Source organism: Pseudophryne corroboree, chromosome 2 (genome assembly GCF_028390025.1).
Source record: "Pseudophryne corroboree isolate aPseCor3 chromosome 2, aPseCor3.hap2, whole genome shotgun sequence".
In the NCBI taxonomy this organism is placed as follows: Eukaryota; Metazoa; Chordata; class Amphibia; order Anura; family Myobatrachidae; genus Pseudophryne; species Pseudophryne corroboree.
This window is the reverse complement of record NC_086445.1, coordinates 392908147-392931006: the sequence shown is the minus strand read 5'-3', so window position 1 is coordinate 392931006 and position 22860 is coordinate 392908147. Positions and strand designations below refer to the sequence as shown.

Here is a 22860-nt window from a genome sequence, read left to right as displayed (position 1 = left end):
CATCAGCGAGGAGAGAAGGAGCTAACCAGGACAGCTGATGTGTTGGAGAAGCCTCCCACCGGGCTCAGGAGGTGAGTGTCTGCCCCTCACTGAGTAGGGTGCCCCTTGAAAATTGTGTTATGTTCTTTACACCCCCCTGCTTATACCTCGCTGCTCATGCCCAGAAAGTACATTTGTCATTAATAGAAAAACAATGTACAATGGACACATATGCCCAGCTAACAAGAAAATTGTGGAATAACTTCAGAACAGAAAAGTACACAGAAGGTGTACTACAACATTTAGCAAAATTAAAATGAAAACAAAATGACGAGAGAGATACTGTATGTAGTCGGGATCCAATGTTTAGCTATCAACCCAGTGTCCTCATGATGTCAGAGGAGAGGCAGTAGTAATGGGAAGGGGAGAGAACTATTGACAATCTCACACATTCCTTACCGTTACCCAAAACTGACACTTAAGTCGACGTACTTCTCTTAACTTATAGTAGGTACGCTCCTGCCCACTATTGTAAGTATTCACCACTTGATTGTCCAACATTACATTCAATCTTAAAATTTTTGTTAAAATTATTATTGATACAATCTACGTACAACAAAATTAAAAATAGCCTCAAGTCCTACCTTTAGAACATGGCTGGAGGAGATCCAGGACAACAGAGTCTGCCCCTTTAGTGTAAACAACAATTTCATCTGTAAGCGGATGTCGGACTACCACAGACATCCTTTTTCTGGTAGAGTCAAACCCCAGGGTGTGCAGGAGTTCAAAGCTTAATCTTCCCATGTGTGGCAATTCCACTGTCACTTGGTCAGACAATCTACCAACTAGAGAAAAATTATATGCTCTGGCAGCATAAACAAGAGCAGCTTCATCAGGACTCTCTGCTTCAAATCGCAACTCCCCTTCCTGTCCATTTACAGTGACTCCACTACCCTGCTGGGAACCCTGGACATTTAAACACATTTTTGGAGAGCTGGATCTTTTTCCTTCCAACTTTCCTTCCTTCAAACTGCCCTCAGTTAAGCTGGAGGACAGAATACTGGATCCAATTCTTTGCAGAGATTTGCTATTCGTAAGACTCGATGAACTGCTACTATTTGACCCAGACGTTAGCCGACTTGGAGTAAACCTTCTAATAAAGTCCTCAATGGTTTTAACTGGAGACTTCAGTTCAAATCGAACTCTCACCTACAAAGAAACACGAGGAGAAAGAACTTAATCACTAGCAACTATAAAAATAATGTTAGAGACAAAGGGGGACATTTACTAAGCAGTGATAAGAGCGTGGAAGTGAGCCAGTGGAGAATCAATCAGCACTGAAGTAACATCTAAAATTTGAATTCTTTTAAATTATACAGAGCTGCTGATTGGTTGATGGGGTAACTTCTCCACTGGCTCACTTCTCCGCTCTTATCACTGCTTAGTAAAATGTCCCCCATAGACTTGTAGCATTCTTACAAACTTATCTTCCACACTTAAAATAATCAAATCTGCAATATAGCGATTAAATACACCCACATTTTCCAAAACCATGAGGACAAATGTAAATCATTAATGCAGACATATATCTATCACAAAACATTCAATGGTGCTGTATGTAATTGGCGCTTTCATTCCTGGTATCAAAACATAGTGAAGCAACAAATGGATGCCATGATCGTTAACTATGCTACACTACTAGAGTTTTACACTCCAATTTTCATAGTTTTTATTGAAATTCTGACATTTCAAATCCAGTGAATAAACTGAAATGGTATAAAGGTGAGCACTTAACTGCTAGAAAGCTGAAATATAATGTAAATAATAAATAAAATGGGGCTTTGTTCAGGGAAAAGCAATGTGTTAAGAACTTACAGCAATGAGAAAGAGGCTTGCCTGGGCCATGAAGTACTGAGAGTTGACCACTGAAGACTGAAAGGAGGTTTTATGGACTGATGAATCGAAATTTAAAAGAAAAAAAAAAAAGTTCACCACACAGGGTTTTAGTTGCTTTAATTAGCAAATCAATAGCTTATTAACTAGTGTTGGGAAGCAATTCTAATTAATAAGCCCCTGTGTCAAACATGAAAGAGAAAGCGTGATGTTCTGGGGCTCTTGAGTTGGCTACTTTAGCAGAGTAATTGCAACCAGGGGCATTTTAAGAGAGGAAGAGGCCCGTGTGCAGCTTTCTGCATCAGGGGCCCCCTTCTCTCTGACTGAGGCACAAGGTTTTAATACTTACCTCTCCGGAGTCCCCCGGCGGTGCCATCCTTCTCTGCAGCGGCAATAGAGTCTGAGCACAGACTATTGCGCATGTGCAGACCTCCGGGAACACGGCGCGGCGGCCATTTTCCCGAAAAAATAGGATTTTAATACCTACCGGTAAATCCTTTTCTCCTAGTCCTAGAGGATGCTGGGGACACCATAAGAACCATGGGGTATAGACGGGATCCGGAGGAGACATGGGCACTTTAAGACTTTGAAAGGGGTGTGAACTGGCTCCTCCCTCTATGCCCCTCCTCCAGACTCCAGTTATAGGAACTGTGGCCAGGGAGACGGACATTTCGAGGAAAAGGATTTATTGTTAACTAAGGTGAGACACATACCAGCTCACACCTCAAACACGCCGTACGACATGGCATTTAACAGAACTCCAGTCAACGGCATGAACAACGTCAACAAAAGGCTGACTATAACATAACACAACCCGTGTGTAAACATAACTAATAACTGCAGATAGAGTCCGCACTGGGACGGGCGCCCAGCATCCTCTACGGACTAAGAGAAAAGGATTTACCGGTAGGTACTAAAAATAAGATTTTAAACCTACCGGTAAATCTATTTCTCCTAGTCCGTAGAGGATGCTGGGGACTCCGTAAGGACCATGGGGTATAGACGGGCTCCGCAGGAGATAGGGCACCTAAAAAGAACTTTGACTATGGGTGTGCACTGGCTCCTCCCTCTATGCCCCTCCTCCAGACCTCAGTTAGAGAACTGTGCCCAGAGGAGATGGACAATACAAGGCAGGATTTAGCAATCCAAGGGCAAGATTCATACCAACCCACACCAATCATACCATGTAACCTGGAACATACATAACCAGTTAACAGTATGAACAAACTACAGTAACGGTCCAAGACCGATGTCAACTGTAACATAACCCTTATGTAAGCAACAACTATATACAAGTCTTGCAGAGTTTCCGCACTGAGACGGGCGCCCAGCATCCTCTACAGACTAGGAGAAATAGATTTACCGGTAGGTTTAAAATCTTATTTTCTCTTACGTCCTAGAAGATGCTGGGGACTCCGTAAGGACCATGGGGTTTATACCAAAGCATCCAATCGGGCGGGAGAGTGCGTACGACTCTGCAGCACCGACTGAGCAAACGCTAGGTCCTCATCAGCCAGGGTATCAAACTTGTAGAATTTAGCAAAGTGTTTGACCCCGACCAAGTCGCCGCTCGGCAAAGTTGTAATGCCGAGACGCCTCGGGCAGCCGCCCAAGAAGAGCCCACCTTCCTAGTGGAATGGGCCTTAACCGAATTTGGTACCGGCAAACCAGCCCTAGAGTGAGCCTGCTGAATCGTATTACAGATCCAGCGAGCAATAGTCTGCCTCGAAGCAGGAGCGCCAATCTTATTGGCCGTATACAGGATAAACAGAGCCTCTGTTTTCCTAATTCTAGCCGTCCTGGCAACATAAATTTTTAAGGCCCTGACTACGTCCAGGGATCTGGAATCCTCCAGGTCACTTGTAGCCACAGGCACCACAATAGGTTGATTCATATGGAAAGAAGAAACCACTTTAGGCAAAAAATTGCAGACGTGTCCTGAATTCAGCTCGATCCACATGAAAAATCAAGTAGGGGTTCTTGTGTGACAAAGCCGCCAATTCTGCCACTCGCCTTGCTGATGCTAAGGCCAACAACATGACCACCTTCCAGGTAAGAAATTTCAACTCAACCTTGTTAAGCGGTTCAAACCAGTGTGATTTTAGGAACTGCAACACCACGTTCAGGTCCCATGGTGCCACTGGAGGCACAAAAGGGGGCTGGATGTGCAGCACTCCCTTTACAAACGTCTGGACTTCTGGAAGAGAAGCCAATTCCTTCTGAAAGAAAATCGAGAGGGCCGAAATCTGTACCTTAACAGAGCCTAATTTCAGGCCCATATCCACTCCTGTCTGTAGGAAGTGGAGAAGACGACCCAGATGAAAATCTTCCCTAGGTGCATTCTTGGTCTCACACCAAGACACATACTTTCGCCAGATATGGTGATAATGTTTTATCGTCACCTCCTTCCTAGCCTTTATTAATGTAGGGATGACCTCTTCCGGAATCCCCTTTTTCGCTAGGATTCGCCGTTCAACCGCCATGCCGTCAAACGTAACCGCGGTAAGTCTTGAAATACACAGGGCCCCTGCTGCAACAGGTCTTCCCTCAGAGGAAGATGCCAGGGATCTCCTGTGAGCATCTCTTGTAGATCCGAGTACCAGGCCCTTCGAGGCCAGTCTGGGACAACGAGTATCGTTCGTACTCTTCTTCGTCTTATGATCCTCAACACTTTTGTGATGAGAGGAAGAGGAAGAAACACGTAGACCGATTTGAACACCCACGGTGTTACCAGAGCGTCCACTGCTATTGCCTGAGGGTCCCGAGACCTAGCGCAGTACCTCTGAAGTTTTTTGTTGAGGCTTGACGCCATCATGTCTATTTGAGGAGTTCCCCAAAGACATGTTATGTCTGTAAAGATTTCTTGATGAAGTCCCCACTCTCCTGGATGGAGATCGTGTCTGCTGAGGAAGTCTGCTTCCCAGTTGTCCACTCCCGGAATGAAGACAGCTGACAGAGCGCTTACATGATTCTCCGCCCAGCGAAGGATCCTTGTGGCTTTTTCGCCATCGCGACTCTGCTTTTTGTCCCGCCTTGGCGGTTCACACGAGCCACTGCTGTGACACTGTCTGATTGAATCAGAACCGGTAGGTTTAGAAGAAAACTCTCCACTTGTTGAAGGCCGTTGTAAATGGCCCTGAGTTCCAACACATTGATGTGTAGACAGAACTCCTGGTCTGACCAAAGACCCTGAATTTTTTTTCCCTGTGTGACCGCTCCCCATCCTCGGAGGCTCGCGTCCGTGGTAACCAGGATCCAATCCTGAATTCCGAAACTGCGACCCTCCAGGAGGTGAGCACTTTGCAACCACCACAGGAGGGACACTCTGGTCCCTGGGGACAGAGTTATTTTCCGATGTAAGTGCAGATGGGACCCGGACCACTTGTCCAGAAGGTCCCATTGAAAAGTCCTTGCATGGAACCTGCCGAAGGGAATGGCCTCATAGGCCGCCACCATTTTCCCCAGAACTCGAGTGCATTGGTGAACTGACACCCCTTTCGGTTTTAGCAGGTCTTTGACCATGTTCTGTATGTCTTGGGCTTTCTCTATTGGGAGGAAGACCTTCATTTGTTCCGTATCATACCTAGGAACGGTAGTCGAGTTGTCGGAATCAACTGTGACTTCGGTAGATTTAGAATCCAACCGTGTTGCTGGAGCACTCTCAACGAGAGCGCCACACTGTTCAGCAATTTCTCCCTTGATCTCGCTTTTATCAGGAGATCGTCCAAGTATGGGATAATTGTGACTCCATGCTTGCGCAGGACCACCATCATTTCCGCCATTATCTTGGTGAAAATCCTCGGGGCCGTGGAGAGTCCAAACGGCAACGTCTGAAATTGGTAATGACAATCCTGTACAGCGAATCTCAGGTATTCCTGATGGGGGGCATATATGGGGACATGAAGGTATGCATCCTTTATGTCCAGACACACCATAAACTCCCCCTCCTCCATGTTGGCTATTATCGCTCTGAGAGATTCCATTTTGAATTTGAATCTTCATATGTACAGGTTTAGGGATTTCAGATTTAAAATAGGTCTGACCGAACCGTCCGGTTTCAGGACCACAAATAGGGTTGAATAGTAACCTCTTCCCTGCTGGTGCAGGGGAACCTTGATTATCACTTGCTGTATACACAGCGTTTGAATTGCAGCTAACACTACATCCCTTTCCGATGTGGAAGCTGGTAGGGCCTATTTGAAAAATCGGCGCGGGGGCACCTCCTCGAATTCCAATTTGTAAACCCTGGGAAACTATTTCCAACACCCAGAAATTCAGGTCCGAACTGACCCAGGCCTGACTGAAAAGTCGAAGACGTGCCCCCACCGGTGCGGACTCCCTCAGGGGAGCCCCAGCGTCATGCTGTGGGTTTTGGAGCAGCCGGGGAGGACTTTGGTTCCTGGGCACCTGCCGAAGCAGGTGCTCTTTTGCCTCTGCCCTTACCTCTGGCGAGGAAAGAGGATCCCCAACCTCTTTTGGACTTGTGCGACCGAAAGGACTGCATCTGATAGGGTGTTACTTTCTTTTGCTGTTGGGGAATATATGGTAAAAAATTTGATTTACCTGCTGTGGCTGTGGAAACCAGGTCCGTCAGCCCATCCCCAAACAATTCATCACCCTTGTAGGGTAGTACTTCCATATGTTTCTTGAAATCCGCATCACCCGTCCATTGGCGAGTCCATAAGGATCTTCTCGCTGAGACAGACATGGCATTGGCCCTAGAAGCTAGCAATCCAATGTCCCTTTGAGCATCCCTCATAAAGAAGACTGCGTCTTTAACATGGGCTAGAGTTAGGAATATAGTATCCTTATCCATATTATCAAATTGATCTGTCAGCTCATCTGTCCAAGCTGCAATTGCGCTACACACCCATGCCGACGCAATTGTCGGTCTTAGCACAGCACCCGTATGAGAATAAATACACTTTAAGGTAGTTTCTTGCCTGCGATCTGCAGGGTCCTTAAGGGCTGCTGTGTCAGGAGACGGTAGCGCCACTTTCTTGGACAAGCGCGTCAGGGCTTTGTCCACAGTGGGGGGTGATTCCCAAATCTCCCTGTCCTGCTTAGGGAAAGGGTATGCCAAGCTTTTCCAAAGAATTCATTTAATTCATGAGATGTGGGAAAGTTAATAATCTGTTTCTTTTCCTTAAACATGTGTACCCTTGTGTCGGGGACAGAGGGTTCATCCACAATATGCAACACATCCCTTATTGCCACAATCATACACTGAATGGTTTTAGTCACCCTAGGGTGCAATTTTACTTCGTCATAGTCGACACTGGAATCAGAATCCGTGTCGGTAGTAGTGTCTTGTGTTAAGGGACGCTTTTGAGACCCCGACGGGCCCTGTGAGTCGGTCCAATCTGAGGATTGACCCCCTGATGTCCCCCCTGAATCAGCCTTATCAAGCCTTTTATGTAAAGATGCCACACTTGCATTCAACATATGCCACATGTCCATCCAATCTGGAGTCGGCACAACCGACGGGGACAAACCACTCATTTGCTCCACCTCCTCTTTGGAAAAGCCTTTCCGCTTCAGACATGTCGACACCACGTACCGACACCCCCCACACACAGGGATTAACCTATAAGGGGACAAAACCCCAACCAGGCCCTTAGGAGAGACAGAGAGAGAGTATGCCAGCACACACCCAGCGCTTAATAACACTGGAAAAATATGACCAGATAGCGCTTTTATATATACAGGTTGAGTATCCCATATCAAAATATTCCGAAATACGGACTTTTTTGAGTGAGAGTGAGATAGTGAAACCTTTGTTTTTTGATGGCTCAATGTACACAAACTTTGTTTAATACACAAAGTTATTAAAAATATTGTATTGAATAACCTTCAGGCTGTGGGTATAAGGTGTATATGAAACATAAATGAAATGTGTGAATGTACACACACTTTGTTCAATGCACAAAGTTATAAAAAATATTGGCTAAAATTTCCTTCAGGCTGTGTGTACAAGGTGTATATGAAACATAAATGCCTTCTGTGCTTAGATTTAGCTCCCATCACCATGATATCTCATTATGGTATGCAATTATTCCAAAATACGGAAAAATCCGATATCCAAAATACCTCTGGTCCCAAGCTATTTGGATAAGGGATACTCAACCTGTATATAAAATGACCAGATTCCCACTCACTGCGCTCAAAATGCCCCCCTCCTCTTTTTTCCAGCCTGAATGTTCAGCAGGGGAGAGACCAGGGAGCCAGCGTTTTCCTCATGCTCATGTAGCTTCTGTGGAGAAAATGGCGCTGGTTAGTGCTGGGGATCAAGCTCAGCCCACCCGACGGCGGGCTTCGGTCCCGGTGATTTTTTAATAGAAAATGGCTGGGGATCGTAGAATTACTGCCCAGCAGCCTAATCTACCTTGTCAGTGCCCAAATGTGAGGTTCATTGCTGCCCAGGGCGCCCCCCCCTGCGCCCTGCACCCTTCAGTGCTGCTCTGTGTGTGTGAGACTGGGAGCAATGGCGCGCAGCTTACCGCTGCGCGCCTTACCTCATGAAGATCTGAAGTCTTCTGCCGCCTATGATGTCTTCTGCCTTCTCATACTCACCCGGCTTCTATCTTCGGCATCTGTGAGGAGGACGGCGGCGCGGCTCCGGGACGAACCCCAGGTGAGACCTGTGTTCCGACTCCCTCTGGAGCTAATGGTGTCCAGTAGCCTTAGAAGCAGTGCCCAACTTGACAAGCCAGCTCTGCTTCTCTCTCCTCGGTCCCACGATGCAGGGAGCCTGTTGCCAACAGGACTCCCTGAAAATAAAAAACCTAACAAAATTCTTTTTCCACAGAAAACTCTGGAGAGCTCTCTGCAGTGCACCCATTCTCCTCTGGGCACAAGATCTAACTGAGGTCTGGAGGAGGGGCATAGAGGGAGGAGCCAGTGCACACCCATAGTCAAAGTTCTTTTTAGGTGCCCTATCTCCTGCGGAGCCCGTCTATACCCCATGGTCCTTACGGAGTCCCCAGCATCCTCTAGGACGTAAGAGAAATCCTATTTTCTCATACGTCCTAGAGGATGCTGGGGACACCATAAGAACCATGGGGTTTATACCAAAGCTCTAGAACGGGCGGGATAGTGCGGATGACTCTGCAGCACCGATTGACCAAACACGAGGTCCTCATCAGCCAGGGTATCAAACTTGTATAATTTCGCAAAAGTGTTTGAACCCAATCAAGTAGCTGCTCAGCAGAGTTGTAATGCCGAGACCCCTCGGGCAGCCGCCCAGGATGAGCCCACCTTTCTGGTAGAGTGGGCCTTCACTGATTTCGGTAACGGCAATCCAGCCATAGAATGAGCATGCTGAATCGTATTACAGATTCAGCGCGCAATAGTCTGCTTGGAATCAGGCGTCCCAATCTTGTTGGCAGCATACAGGACAAACAGAGCTTCTGTTTTCCTAAGTTGAGCCGTTCTGGTGACATAAATCTTTAAGGCCCTGACAACATCGAGAGATTTTGACTCCGCAAAGGTGTCAGTAGCCACCGGTACCACAATAGGCTGGTTCATGTGGAACGATGAAACCACCTCCGGCAGAAATTGTTGACGAGTCCTCAACTCCGCTCTATCTTCATGGAAGATTAAATAAGGACTCTTGTGAGACAAAGCCGCTAACTCAGACACCCACCTTGCGGACGCTAAGGCCAATACCATGACCACTTTCCAAGTGAGAAATTTCAACTCTACCTTCTGTAAAGGTTCAAACCAACGTGATTGAAGGAAATGCAACACCACGTTAAGATCCCATGGTGCCACTGGGGGCACAAATGGAGGTTGGATGTGCAAAACTCCTTTCACGAAAGTCTGAACTTCTGGAAGGGAGGCCAATTGTTTTTGAAAGAAAACCGATAAGGCAGAAATTTGTACTTTAATCGAGCCTAACTTTAGGCCCGCATCCACACCTGCTTGCAGGAAATGGAGAAAACGCCCTAGCTGAAATTCTTCCGTAGGAGCCTTCTTGGATTCACATCAAGACACATATTTTCTCCAAATACGGTAATAATGTTTAGACGTTACTCCTTTTCTAGCCTGAAGAAGTGTGGGAATAACTTCACTGGGAATACCCTTTCGGGCTAGGATCCGGCGTTCAACCTCCAAGCCGTCAAACGTAGCCGCGGTAAGTCGTGATACACCCACGGTCCCTGCTGTAACAGAGCCTCTCGTAGAGGAAGAGGTCAGGGATCTCTTATGAGTAATTCCTGAAGATCTGGATACCAAGCCCTCCTTGGCCAGTCCGGAACAATGAGGATCGCCTGAACCTTTGTTCTTCTTATGATCTTTAGCACCTTCGGAATGAGTGGAAGCGGAGGGAACACGTACACCGACTGAAACAACCATGGTGTCACCAGCGCGTCCACTGCTATTGCTTGAGGGTCCCTCGACCTGGAACAATATTCCGACTGTATTAGGACGGGCAGGTTGCGAAGAAGACGTTCCACTTGAAGGAGGCCGTTGTAAATGGCCCTTAACTCTAGGATGTTTATGTGTAGACAAACTTTCTGGCTTGACCATTTTCCCTGGAAGGTTTCCCCCTGTGTGACTGCTCCCCAGCCTCGGAGACTCACATCCGTGGATACTAGGATCCAGTCCTAGATCCCGAACCTGCGTCCCTCTAGGAGGTGAGAGCTGTGCAGCCACCACAGGAGTGAGATTCTGGTCTTGGAGAACAGGATTATTTTCCGGTGCATGTGCAGATGTGCACTTGTCCAATAGGTCCCACTGAAACACTCTGGCATGGAATCTGCCAAACTGAATGGCCTCGTAGGCCGCCACCATCTTCCCCAGAAATCGAGTGCATTGATGAACTGATACTCTCGCTGGTTTCAGAATTTGTTTGACCAAACTCTGAATTTCCAGAGCCTTCTCTTCTGGAAGAAAAACTCTCTGTAATTCCGTGTCCAGAATCATCATTCGCAAAAACAACAGCCGCTTCGTCGGATTCAACTGTGACTTTGGCAAGTTTAGGATCCAACCATGTTGCTGAAGAACTGTCAGGGAGAGTGCAATGTCCTGCTCCAGCTTGTCTTTGGATCTCGCCTTTATCAGGAGATCGTCCAGGTAAGGGATAATTGTGACTCCTTGCTTGCGAAGGAGAACCATCATTTCCGCCATTATCTTGGTGAAAATCCTCGGAGCCGTGGACAGACCAAGCGGCAACGTCTGAAATTGGTAATGACAATCCTGAATAGCAAACCTCAGGTATGCCTGATGCGGAGGATAAGTAGGCATCCTTTATGTCGACCGACACCATGAGACCCCCTTCCTCCAGACTGGAGATCACTGCTCGGAGAGATTCCATCTTGAATTTGAATTTTCTTAGGTAAAGATTGAGGGACTTTAGGTTCAGAATTGATCTGACCGAGCCGTCCGGTTTCGGGACCACAAACAGGCTTGAATAAAAGCCTTCTCCCTGTTGTGACGGTGGAACCCTGACAATGACTTAATTCAGACACAACTTTTGTATTGCATCGCATACTACCTTCCTGTTCGGAAGAGAAGCTGGTAAGGCTGATTTGAAAAAACGTCGAGGGGAAACGTCTTGAAACTCCACTTTGTACCCTTGGGACACTATTTCTAAAATCCATGGGTCTAGGGCCGAACGAGCCCAGAATTGACTGAAGAGCTTGAGACGTGCCCCCACCGGTGCGGACTCCCGCAGAGGAGCCCCAGCGTCATGCGGTGGATTTGGCAGAAGCCGGGGAGGACTTCTGCTCCTGGTAACCTGCCACGGCCGGAGATCTTTTACCTTTTCCTCTTGCTCTATTGGCAAGGAAGGAATAACCTCTGCCTTTTTTATATTTATTTGGCCGAAAGGACTGCATCTGAAAGTGGTGAGCTTTCTTTTGTTGTGGAGGAACATAAGGCAAAAATGACGACTTACCCGCGGTAGCCGTAGATACCAAATCAATGAGACCGTCACCAAACAAGACACTACCTTTATATGGAAGAGACTCCATAGCTTTCTTAGAGTCAGCATCAGCATTCCATTGATGCATCCACAATGCCATTCTAGCTGAGACTGCCATGGCATTGGCTTTTGAACCCAAAATGCCAACATCTCTCACCGCTTCCTTTAGGTAGGCTGCAGCGTCCCTGATATAACCCAGCGTTAAAAGGATGCTATCCCTACCCAGGGTATCTATATCAGATGACAAATTATCTGCCCACTTCTCGATAGCACTACTCACCCACGCAGATGCAATGGTTGGTCTGAGCAGTGTACTTGTGGTGACGTAAATGGATTTTAACGTATTTTCCTGTCTACGATCCGCAGGATCCTTAAGGGCAGCCGTGTCAGGAGACTGTAAAGCCACCTTTTTAGCCAATCGTGATAGAGCCTTGTCCACAATAGGGGGTGACTCCCACTTTTCTCTATCCCCAGAGGGGAACGGATACGCCACCTGAATCCTTTTGGGAATTAAAAACTTTTTGTCAGGATTTTCCCACATTTTTTCAAAAAGAGTATTCAGTTCATGAGAGGGAGCAAATGTTACCTCAGGTTTCTTTCCCTTATACATACAGACCCTAGTATCAGGAACAGCCGGGTCCTCAGTGATATGTAACACGTCTTATCGCCACAATCATGTACTGAATGTTCTTTGCCAATTTTGGGTCTAATCTGGTATCACTATAGTCGACACTGGAGTCAGTGTCCGTGTCGGTATCTGTGTCTGCCAACTGAGCAAACGAACGTTTATGTGCCCCTGAGGGGGTCTGGACCTGTGATAACACATCCTCCACAGATTTCTTCCATGTCTGGTTCTGCGATTCAGATTTATCTAATCTCTTATTAATAAGAGCCACATTAGCATTCAAGGCATTCAACACATTTACCCAATCAGGAGTCGGCGGTGCCGACAGGGTCACTCCCACAGCCGTTTCTGTCCCTAACACAGTCTCCTCCTGGGAAGTGCACTCAGCCTCAGACATGCCGACACACGTGTACCGACACCCACAGACACACTGGGCAAATAGGGGACAGACCCACAGTAAAGCATGTCAGAGAAACACAGAGGGAGTTTGCCAGCTCACAACCCTGCGCTCACTCCTGGTTCTGAAACGTTAATATAAAGCCTCAGACCTGTAGCGCTTGTATAATAACTTATATTTGCACCAAATTAAATGTGCCCCCCCCCCCCCCCCCCCCGTGCACCCTGTTACTTGTACAGCAGTGTTGAGGAAGGACCAGCGTCTCTGAAGCTCTGTGAACAGAAAATGGCGCTGATGAGAGCTGTGAGGGCTAAGCCCCGCCCCCTTAATGGTACACTTCAGCCCCACTATTTTTTAAGATACATATGCTGGCGGGGGTTAGAATCCAGTGCCTAGGCACTTATAATCCACTTTGCCAGCCTTAAATGATGAGGTTTATGCTGCCCAGGGCACCCTGCACCCTGTAGTGTCGCTGTGTGTGGGAGCCCGCTGTGCGGTACTTCAGAAGCAGTCACTGAAGTCTTCTATCTTCTTCTACTCACCTGTCTTCTGACTTCTGGCTCTGCAAGGGGGGTGACGGCGGGCTCTGGGAATGAACCCCTAGGCGTACCTAGTGTTCCAAACCCTTAGGAGCTAATGGTGTCCTGTAGCCAAAAAGCAGAGCCTTTAAACTCATTAGAAGTAGGTCTGACTTCTCTCCCCTAAGTCCCACGATGCAGGGAGACTGTTGCCAGCAGATCTCCCAGAAAATAAAAAACCTAACAAAGTCTTTTCAGAGAAACTCAGTAGAGCTCCTCTAAGTGCATCCAGTCTGCCTGGGCACAATTCTAAAATTGGAGTCTGGAGGAGGGGCATAGAGGGAGGAGCCAGTTCACCCCCCTTTCAAAGTCTTAAAGTGCCCATGTCTCCTGCAGATCCCGTCTATACCCCATGGTTCTTATGGTGTCCCCAGCATCCACTAGGACGTATGAGAAATTTTCCTAATGCGCATAACTCCGGAAAAATGGCCACAGTGCCACGTTTCCGGAGTTTTCAGCAGGCGCAATAGAGTTTGTTCCTCCTAGTGTTCAGACACTATTGCACTTCTGAGAAGGGAAGGCTCCAAAGGGGGATTCCAGAGAGGTAAATATTAAACAAATGGAAGCAGTGTGTGCGGGGTGGGCCCCCCTGGACTCCGGGGCCTGTGTGCCCCGCACACACTGCATCCATTATAGATAGTCCAATGATTGCAACCCTGTACTAAAAGGTACAGCACAATCTCCAGACTGGTTTGGAATGTACTGCACAGAATGGCAAATATGAGATTATTTGCCTGAAGTTCATGCAAGACAGTTAACCGAAGGAGCTCATCATATGAGAAGGTGGCTTCAATGTCACTTCTGTAGCAGATGAAATACTGTAGGACACAATTACTTACAAGACAAGTGATCTGTGGCAGTAAGGATGGTGTAATGGTTAGCATTACAGCCTCACAGCACTGAGGTCATGGGTTAAATTCCCACCATGGCCCTAACTGTGTGGAGTTTGTATATTCTCCCCGTACTTGCGTGGGATTTCTCCGGGCACTCCGGTTTCCTCCCGCAATCCAAAAATATACTGATAGGTTAATTGGGTACCAACAAAATGAACCCTAGTATGAGAGAGAGAGAGAGAGAGAGCGAGAGAGAGAGAGAGAGAGAGAGAGAGAGAGAGAGAGAGAGAGAGAGAGAGAGAGTGTGTGTGTGTGTGTGTGTGTGTGTGTATACATGTGATAGGGAATATAGATTGTAAACTCCACTGGGGCAGGGACTGATATGAATGGCCAAATATTCTCTGTAAAGCGCTGCAGATTATGTGTGCGCTATATAAATAACTGGTAATAAATAAATAAGTGTCACAACCTACTAGTGCAACACATCTGTGGGAACTTCTGCAGCAGTGTTGAGAAGAACTTCCAGATAGTATTTGATTTCCAGTGTAGAAAGAATGCCAGGAGTGTGTTTGGCAGCTATATATGAAAAGGTGGCTAATTGAAGAGTCATAATGCAGATAACATTTCGCTCAACAAAATGATTTTAAGATAATTATTTTTTTATCTCCAATTCTTTATTCATTCTATTAGAGTACACTGAAACCTCAAACTGCAAATTTCAGTAGAAGCTGGAAAAAATAAGATTTTACTTACCGATAAATCTATTTCTCGTAGTCCGTAGTGGATGCTGGGGACTCCGTCAGGATCATGGGGATTAGCGGCTCCGCAGGAGACAGGGCACAAAAATAAAGCTTTAGGATCAGGTGGTGTGCACTGGCTCCTCCCCCTATGACCCTCCTCCAAGCCTCAGTTAGGATACTGTGCCCGGACGAGCGTACACAATAAGGAAGGATTTTGAATCCCGGGTAAGACTCATACCAGCCACACCAATCACACCGTACAACTTGTGATCTGAACCCAGTTAACAGTATGACAACGTAGGAGCCTCTGAACAGACGGCTCACAACAAGAACAACCCGATTTTTTTGTAACAATAACTATGTACAAGTATTGCAGACAATCCGCACTTGGGATGGGCGCCCAGCATCCACTACGGACTACGAGAAATAGATTTATCGGTAAGTAAAATCTTATTTTCTCTAAACGTCCTAGTGGATGCTGGGGACTCCGTCAGGACCATGGGGATTATACCAAAGCTCCCAAACGGGCGGGAGAGTGCGGATGACTCTGCAGCACCGAATGAGAGAACTCCAGGTCCTCTTTAGCCAGGGTATCAAATTTGTAGAATTTTACAAACGTGTTCTCCCCCGACCACGTAGCTGCTCGGCAGAGTTGTAATGCAGAGACCCCTCGGGCAGCCGCCCAGGATGAGCCCACCTTCCTTGTGGAATGGGCCTTGACAGATTTAGGCTGTGGCAGGCCTGCCACAGAATGTGCAAGTTGAATTGTGCTACAAATCCAACGAGCAATCGTCTGCTTAGAAGCAGGAGCACCCAACTTGTTGGGTGCATACAGTATAAACAGCGAGTCAGATTTTCTGACTCCAGCCGTCCTTGAAATATATATTTTCAATGCCCTGACAACGTCCAGCAACTTGGAATCCTCCAAATCGCTAGTAGCCGCAGGCACCACAATAGGCTGGTTCAGGTGAAACGCTGACACCACCTTAGGCAGAAAATGAGGACGCGTCCGCAGTTCTGCCCTGTCCGAATGGAAAATCAGATATGGGCTTTTATACGATAAAGCCGCCAATTCTGACACTCTCCTGGCTGAAGCCAGGGCCAGTAGCATGGTTACTTTCCATGTAAGATATTTCAAATCCGCCGATTTGAGTGGCTCAAACCAATGGGATTTTAGAAAATCCAAAACTACATTAAGGTCCCACGGAGCCACTGGGGGCACAATCGGGGGCTGTATATGTAGTACTCCTTTTACAAAAGTCTGGACTTCAGGAACTGAAGCCAATTCTTTCTGGAAGAAAATCGACAGGGCCGAAATTTGAACCTTAATGGACCCCAACTTGAGGCCCATAGACAATCCTGTTTGCAGGAAATGTAGGAATCGACCCAATTGAAATTCCTCCGTGGGGGCCTTCCTGGCCTCGCACCACGCAACATATTTTCTCCAAATGCGGTGATAATGTTGTGCAGTCACCTCCTTCCTGGCTTTAACCAGTGTAGGGATGACCTCTTCCGGAATGCCTTTTTCCCTTAGAATTCGGCGTTCAACCGCCACGCCGTCAAACGCAGCCACGGTAAGTCTTGGAATAGACACGGTCCCTGCTGAATCAGGTCCCGTCTTAGAGGTAGAGGCCACGGATTTTCCGTGAGCATCTCCTGAAGTTCCGGGTACCAAGTTCTTCTTGGCCAATCCGGAGCCACGAGTATCGTTCTTACTCCCCTTTGCCGTATAATTCTCAGTACTTTGGGTATGAGAGGCAGAGGAGGAAACACATAGACTGACTGGAACACCCACGGTGTTACCAGAGCGTCCACAGCTATTGCCTGAGGGTCTCTTGACCTGGCGCAATACCTGTCCAGTTTTTTGTTGAGGCGAGACGCCATCATATCCACCTTTGGTTTTTCCCAACGGTTCACAATCATGTGGAAGACTTCTGGATGAAGTCCCCACTCTCCCGGGTGTAGATCGTGTCTGCTGAGGAAGTCTGCTTCCCAGTTGTCCACTCCCGGAATGAACACTGCTGACAGTGCTATCACATGATCTTACGCCCAGCGAAGAATCCTTGCAGCTTCTGCCATTGCTCTCCTGCTTCTTGTGCCGCCCTGTCTGTTTACGTGGGCGACTGCCGTGATGTTGTCCGACTGGATCAACACCGGCCGACCCTGAAGCAGGGGTTTTGCCAGGCTTAGAGCATTGTAAATCGCTCTTAGCTCCAGTATATTTATGTGAAGAGACATCTCCAGGCTTGACCATACTCCCTGGAAGTTTCTTCCCTGTGTGACCGCTCCCCAGCCTCTCAGACTGGCATCCGTGGTCACCAGGACCCAGTCCTGTATGCCGAATCTGCGGCCTTGTAACAGATGAGCACTCTGTAACCACCACAGAAGAGACACCCTTGTCCGTGGCGATAAGGTTATCCGCTGATGCATCTGCAGATGCGATCCGGACCATTTGTCCAGCAGATCCCACTGAAAAGTTCGTGCGTAGAATCTGCCGAATGGGATTGCTTCGTAAGAAGCCACCATCTTTCCCAGGACTCTTGTGCATTGATGCACAGACACTTTTCCTGGTTTTAGGAGGTTCCTGACAAGTTCGGATAACTCCCTGGCTTTCTCCTCCGGAAGAAACACCTTTCTCTGAACCGTGTCCAGAATCATTCCCAGGAACAGCAGACGTGTTGTCGGGGTCAACTGAGATTTTGGGAAATTCAGAATCCACCCGTGTTGTTGCAGCACTACTTGGGTTAGTGCTACTCCGTCCTCCAGCTGTTCTCTGGACCTTGCCCTTATCAGGAGATCGTCCAAGTAAGGGATAATTAATACGCCTTTTCTTCGTAGAAGAAACATAATTTCGGCCATTACCTTGGTAAAGACCCGAGGTGCCGTGGACAATCCAAACGGCAGCGTCTGAAACTGATAATGACAGTTTTGCACCACGAACCTGAGGTACCCTTGATGTGAAGGGCAAATTGGGACATGCAGGTAAGCATCCTTGATGTCGAGGGACACCATAAAGTCCCCTTCTTCCAGATTCGCTATCACTGCTCTGAGTGACTCCATCTTGAACTTGAATTTTTGTATGTACAGGTTCAAAGATTTCAGATTTAGAATAGGTCTTACCGAGCCGTCCGGCTTCGGTACCACAAATAGTGTGGAATAATACCCCTTTCCCTGTTGTAGGAGGGGTACCTTGACTATCACCTGCTGAGAATACAGCTTGTGAATGGCTTCCAATACCGTCGCCCTGTCTGAGGGAGACGTTGGCAGAGCAGACTTTAGGAACCGGCGAGGGGGAGACTTCTCGAATTCCAACCTGTAACCCTGAGATATTATCTGCAGGATCCAGGGGTCCACCTGTGAGCAAGCCCACTGCGCGCTGAAATTCTTGAGTCGACCCCCCACCGTTTCTGAGTCCGCTTGTAAAGCCCCAGCGTCATGCTGAGGGCTTTGCAGAACCCGCGGAGGGCTTCTGTTCCTGGGAAGGAGCTGCTTGCTGCCCTCTCTTACCCTTTCCTCTGCCTCGGGGCAGATATGACTGTCCTTTTGCCCGCTTGTTCTTATAGGACCGAAAGGACTGCGGCTGAAAAGACGGTGTCTTTTTCTGTTGGGAGGGGGTCTGAGGTAAAAAGGTGGATTTCCCGGCCGTTGCCGTGGCCACCAGATCCGATAGACCGACGCCAAATAATTCCTCCCCTTTATACGGCAATACTTCCATATGCCGTTTGGAATCCGCATCACCTGACCACTGTCGTGTCCATAAACTTCTTCTGGCAGATATGGACATCGCACTTACTCTCGATGCCAGAGTGCAAATATCCCTCTGAGCATCTCGCATATAAAGAAAAGCATCCTTTAATTGCTCTAAAGTCTGTAAAATACTGTCCCTATCCAGGGTATCAATATTTTCAGTCAGGGAATCCGACCAGATCACCCCAGCACTGCACATCCAGGCTGAGGCGATGGCTGGTCGCAGTATAACACCAGTATGTGTGTATATACTTTTTAGGGTAGTTTCCAGCCTCCTATCAGCTGGATCCTTGAGGGCGGCCGTATCAGGAGACGGTAACGCCACTTGTTTTGATAAGCGTGTGAGCGCCTTATCCACCTTAGGGGGTGTTTCCCAGCGCGCCCTAACCTCTGGCGGGAAAGGGTATAATGCCAATAACTTTTTTGAAATTAGCACTTTTCTATCTGGGTTAACCCACGCTTCATCACATACATCATTCAATTCCTCTGATTCAGGAAAAACTACAGGTAGTTTTTTCACCCCCCCACATAATACCCCTTTTTGTGGTACTTGCAGTATCAGAGATATGCAAAGCCTCCTTCATTGCCGTGATCATATAACGTGTGGCCCTACTTGAAAATACGTTTGTTTCATCACCGTCGACACTAGATTCAGTGTCCGTGTCTGGGTCTGTGTCGACCGACTGAGGTAAAGGGCGTTTTACAGCCCCTGACGGTGTCTGAGACGCCTGGGCAGGTACCAACTGGTTTTCCGGCCGTCTCATGTCGTCAACTGATTTTTGTAATGTGCTGACATTATCACGTAATTCCATAAACAAAGCCATCCATTCCGGTGTCGACTCCCTGGGGGGTGACATCACCATTATCGGCAATTGCTCTGCCTCCACACCAACATCGTCCTCATACATGTCGACACACACGTACCGACACACAGCAGACACACAGGGAATGCTCTATTGAAGACAGGACCCCACTAGCCCTTTGGGGAGACAGAGGGAGAGTTTGCCAGCACACACCCAAGCGCTATACTATATATGGGAACAACCTTATATAAGTGTTGTATCCTTATAGCAGCTTAAATATATAAAATATCGCCAAAAAAAGTGCCCCCCCTCTCTGTTTTACCCTGTTTCTGTAGTGCAGTGCAGGGGAGAGTCCTGGGAGCCTTCCTCACAGCGGAGCTGAGCAGGAAAATGGCGCTGTGTGCTGAGGAGAATAAGCCCCGCCCCCTATTCCGGCGGGCTTTTCTCCCGGAGTTTGAGATATCTGGCAGGGGTTAAATACATCCATATAGCCTCAAGGGCTATATGTGATGTATTTTTTAGCCATAAAAAGTATTATACATTGCTGCCCAGGGCGCCCCCAGCAGCGCCCTGCACCCTCCGTGACCTAATGGTGTGAAGTGTGTGACAACAATGGCGCACAGCTGCAGTGCTGTGCGCTACCTTCATGAAGACTGAAAAGCCTTCTGCCGCCGGTTTCTGGACCTTCAATCTTCAGCATCTGCAAGGGGGGTCGGCGGCGCGGCTCCGGGACGAACCCCAGGGTGAGACCTGTGTTCCGACTCCCTCTGGAGCTAATGGTGTCCAGTAGCCTAAGAAGCCAATCCATCCTGCACGCAGGTGAGTTGAACTTCTCTCCCCTAAGTCCCTCGATGCAGTGAGCCTGTTGCCAGCAGGACTCACTGAAAATAAAAAACCTAAAACTTTTTCTAAGCAGCTCCTTAAGAGAGCCACCTAGATTGCACCCTGCTCGGACGGGCACAAAAACCTAACTGAGGCTTGGAGGAGGGTCATAGGGGGAGGAGCCAGTGCACACCACCTGATCCTAAAGCTTTATTTTTGTGCCCTGTCTCCTGCGGAGCCGCTAATCCCCATGGTCCTGACGGAGTCCCCAGCATCCACTAGGACGTTTAGAGAAATGTATGTTCTAAAACTTTTGATCCATAGTATATTTCCAGCAGATTACACATTCTGAGGCCAGAGTACAGATATGTTCTCTTACATCCTTGCTGCAGTCACGCTAAACAGTCCTTGAAGTCGCGACTTGCCGTGGCGGTACTCTGATACGCAAGTCTTTTTTTTGTGTTTTCCCCCGTGAAAATGCGTCTTAACCACAAAGTAATGGAATTGGACGCACAAGCAGCTTCTGTCGATTAAAATGATATGCGGCTTGCCTATATTCTGTGTGCAATTGCGGCTCTATCTGCATCAGAAATGCCACGGTCAGGAAAACACTGAAGCATAGCATTTTGTATGCAAATGCAGTCGCAATCACACTGAATATAGGCATGCTGCATATCATTTTAATCAGCAGAAGCTGCTTGTAGGTAATATTATATTACTTTACGTCTAAGACAAAAACTCAAAAAAAGGCACTAGAGTCACACGGCACTCACACGTTAGTGTAACGCGACTTGTAGCGCACGGAGCAAAGATGTAGTAAGACACATCTGTAGGTCCTATTCTACCAGATGGATTTTTCTCAAAATAGTTTAAAAAATGAATATAAAATGTACTCTAATAAATAAAATAAAATGCTTATAAATAATTCATACGTGGTAAACAGATTTCAAAGTTTAAAAAAATAAGAATTTACTTACCGATAATTCTATTTCTCGGAGTCCGTAGTGGATGCTGGGGTTCCTGAAAGGACCATGGGGAATAGCGGCTCCGCAGGAGACAGGGCACAAAAAAGTAAAGCTTTACTAGGTCAGGTGGTGTGCACTGGCTCCTCCCCCTATGACCCTCCTCCAGACTCCAGTTAGGTACTGTGCCCGGACGAGCATACACAATAAGGGAGGCATTTTGAATCCCGGGTAAGACTCATACCAGCCACACCAATCACACCGTACAACTTGTGATCTAAACCCAGTTAACAGTATGGCAACAGAAAGGGCCTCTTAAGATGGCTCCTTAACAATAACCCGAATTAGTTAACAATAACTATGTACAAGTATTGCAGATAATCCGCACTTGGGATGGGCGCCCAGCATCCACTACGGACTCCGAGAAATAGAATTATCGGTAAGTAAATTCTTATTTTCTCTATCGTCCTAAGTGGATGCTGGGGTTCCTGAAAGGACCATGGGGATTATACCAAAGCTCCCAAACGGGCGGGAGAGTGCGGATGACTCTGCAGCACCGAATGAGAGAACTCCAGGTCCTCCTTTGCCAGGGTATCAAATTTGTAAAATTTTACAAACGTGTTCTCCCCCGACCACGTAGCTGCTCGGCAGAGTTGTAATGCCGAGACCCCTCGGCCAGCCGCCCAAGATGAGCCCACCTTCCTTGTGGAGTGGGCTTTTACAGTTTTAGGCTGTGGCAGGCCTGCCACAGAATGTGCAAGTTGAATTGTGTTACAAATCCAACGAGCAATCGACTGCTTAGAAGCAGGTGCGCCCAACTTGTTGGGTGCATACAATATAAACAGCGAGTCAGATTTTCTGACTCCAGCCGTCCTTGCAATGTATATTTTTAAGGCTCTGACAACGTCCAACAACTTGGAGTCCTCCAAGTCGCTAGTGGCCGCAGGCACCACAATAGGTTGGTTCAGATGAAATGCTGATACCACTTTAGGGAGAAAATGCGGACGAGTCCGCAGTTCTGCCCTATCCGAATGGAAGATTAGATAAGGACTTTTATAAGATAAAGCCGCCAATTCAGATACTCTCCTGGCAGAGGCCAGGGCTAGTAACATAGTCACTTTCAATGTGAGATATTTCAAATCCACCTTTTTCAATGGTTCAAACCAATGGGATTTGAGGAAATCTAAAACTACATTTAGATCCCACGGTGCCACCGGAGGCACCACAGGAGGCTGTATATGCAGTACTCCCTTGACAAAAGTCTGGACCTCAGGGACAGAGGCCAATTCTTTTTGGAAGAATATTGACAGGGCCGAAATTTGAACCTTAATGGATCCCAATTTGAGACCCATAGATAATCCTGATTGCAGGAAATGTAGGAAACGACCCAGTTGGAATTCCTCCGTCGGAACCCTCCGATCCTCGCACCACGCTACATATTTTCGCCAAATGCGGTGATAATGTTTCACGGTGACTTCCTTCCGTGCCTTAATCAAGGTAGGAATGACTTCTTCTGGAATGCCTTTCCCTTTTAGGATCTGGCGTTCAACCGCCAT

At 47.5% G+C, this 22860-nt stretch overlaps 1 protein-coding gene across 2 annotated transcripts in view; it reads right to left on the bottom strand.

The window, feature by feature from the left end:
• The window catches only part of ATP10A (ATPase phospholipid transporting 10A (putative)), a 483218-nt gene that overhangs the window by 165858 nt on the left and 294500 nt on the right, over positions 1 to 22860 (bottom strand). For both annotated transcript variants that reach the window (XM_063953310.1, XM_063953309.1), the window contains exon 10: positions 624 to 1188. In XM_063953310.1, the coding sequence (XP_063809380.1) occupies positions 624 to 1188 (565 nt within the window). The remainder of the gene's footprint in view (positions 1 to 623; positions 1189 to 22860) is intronic.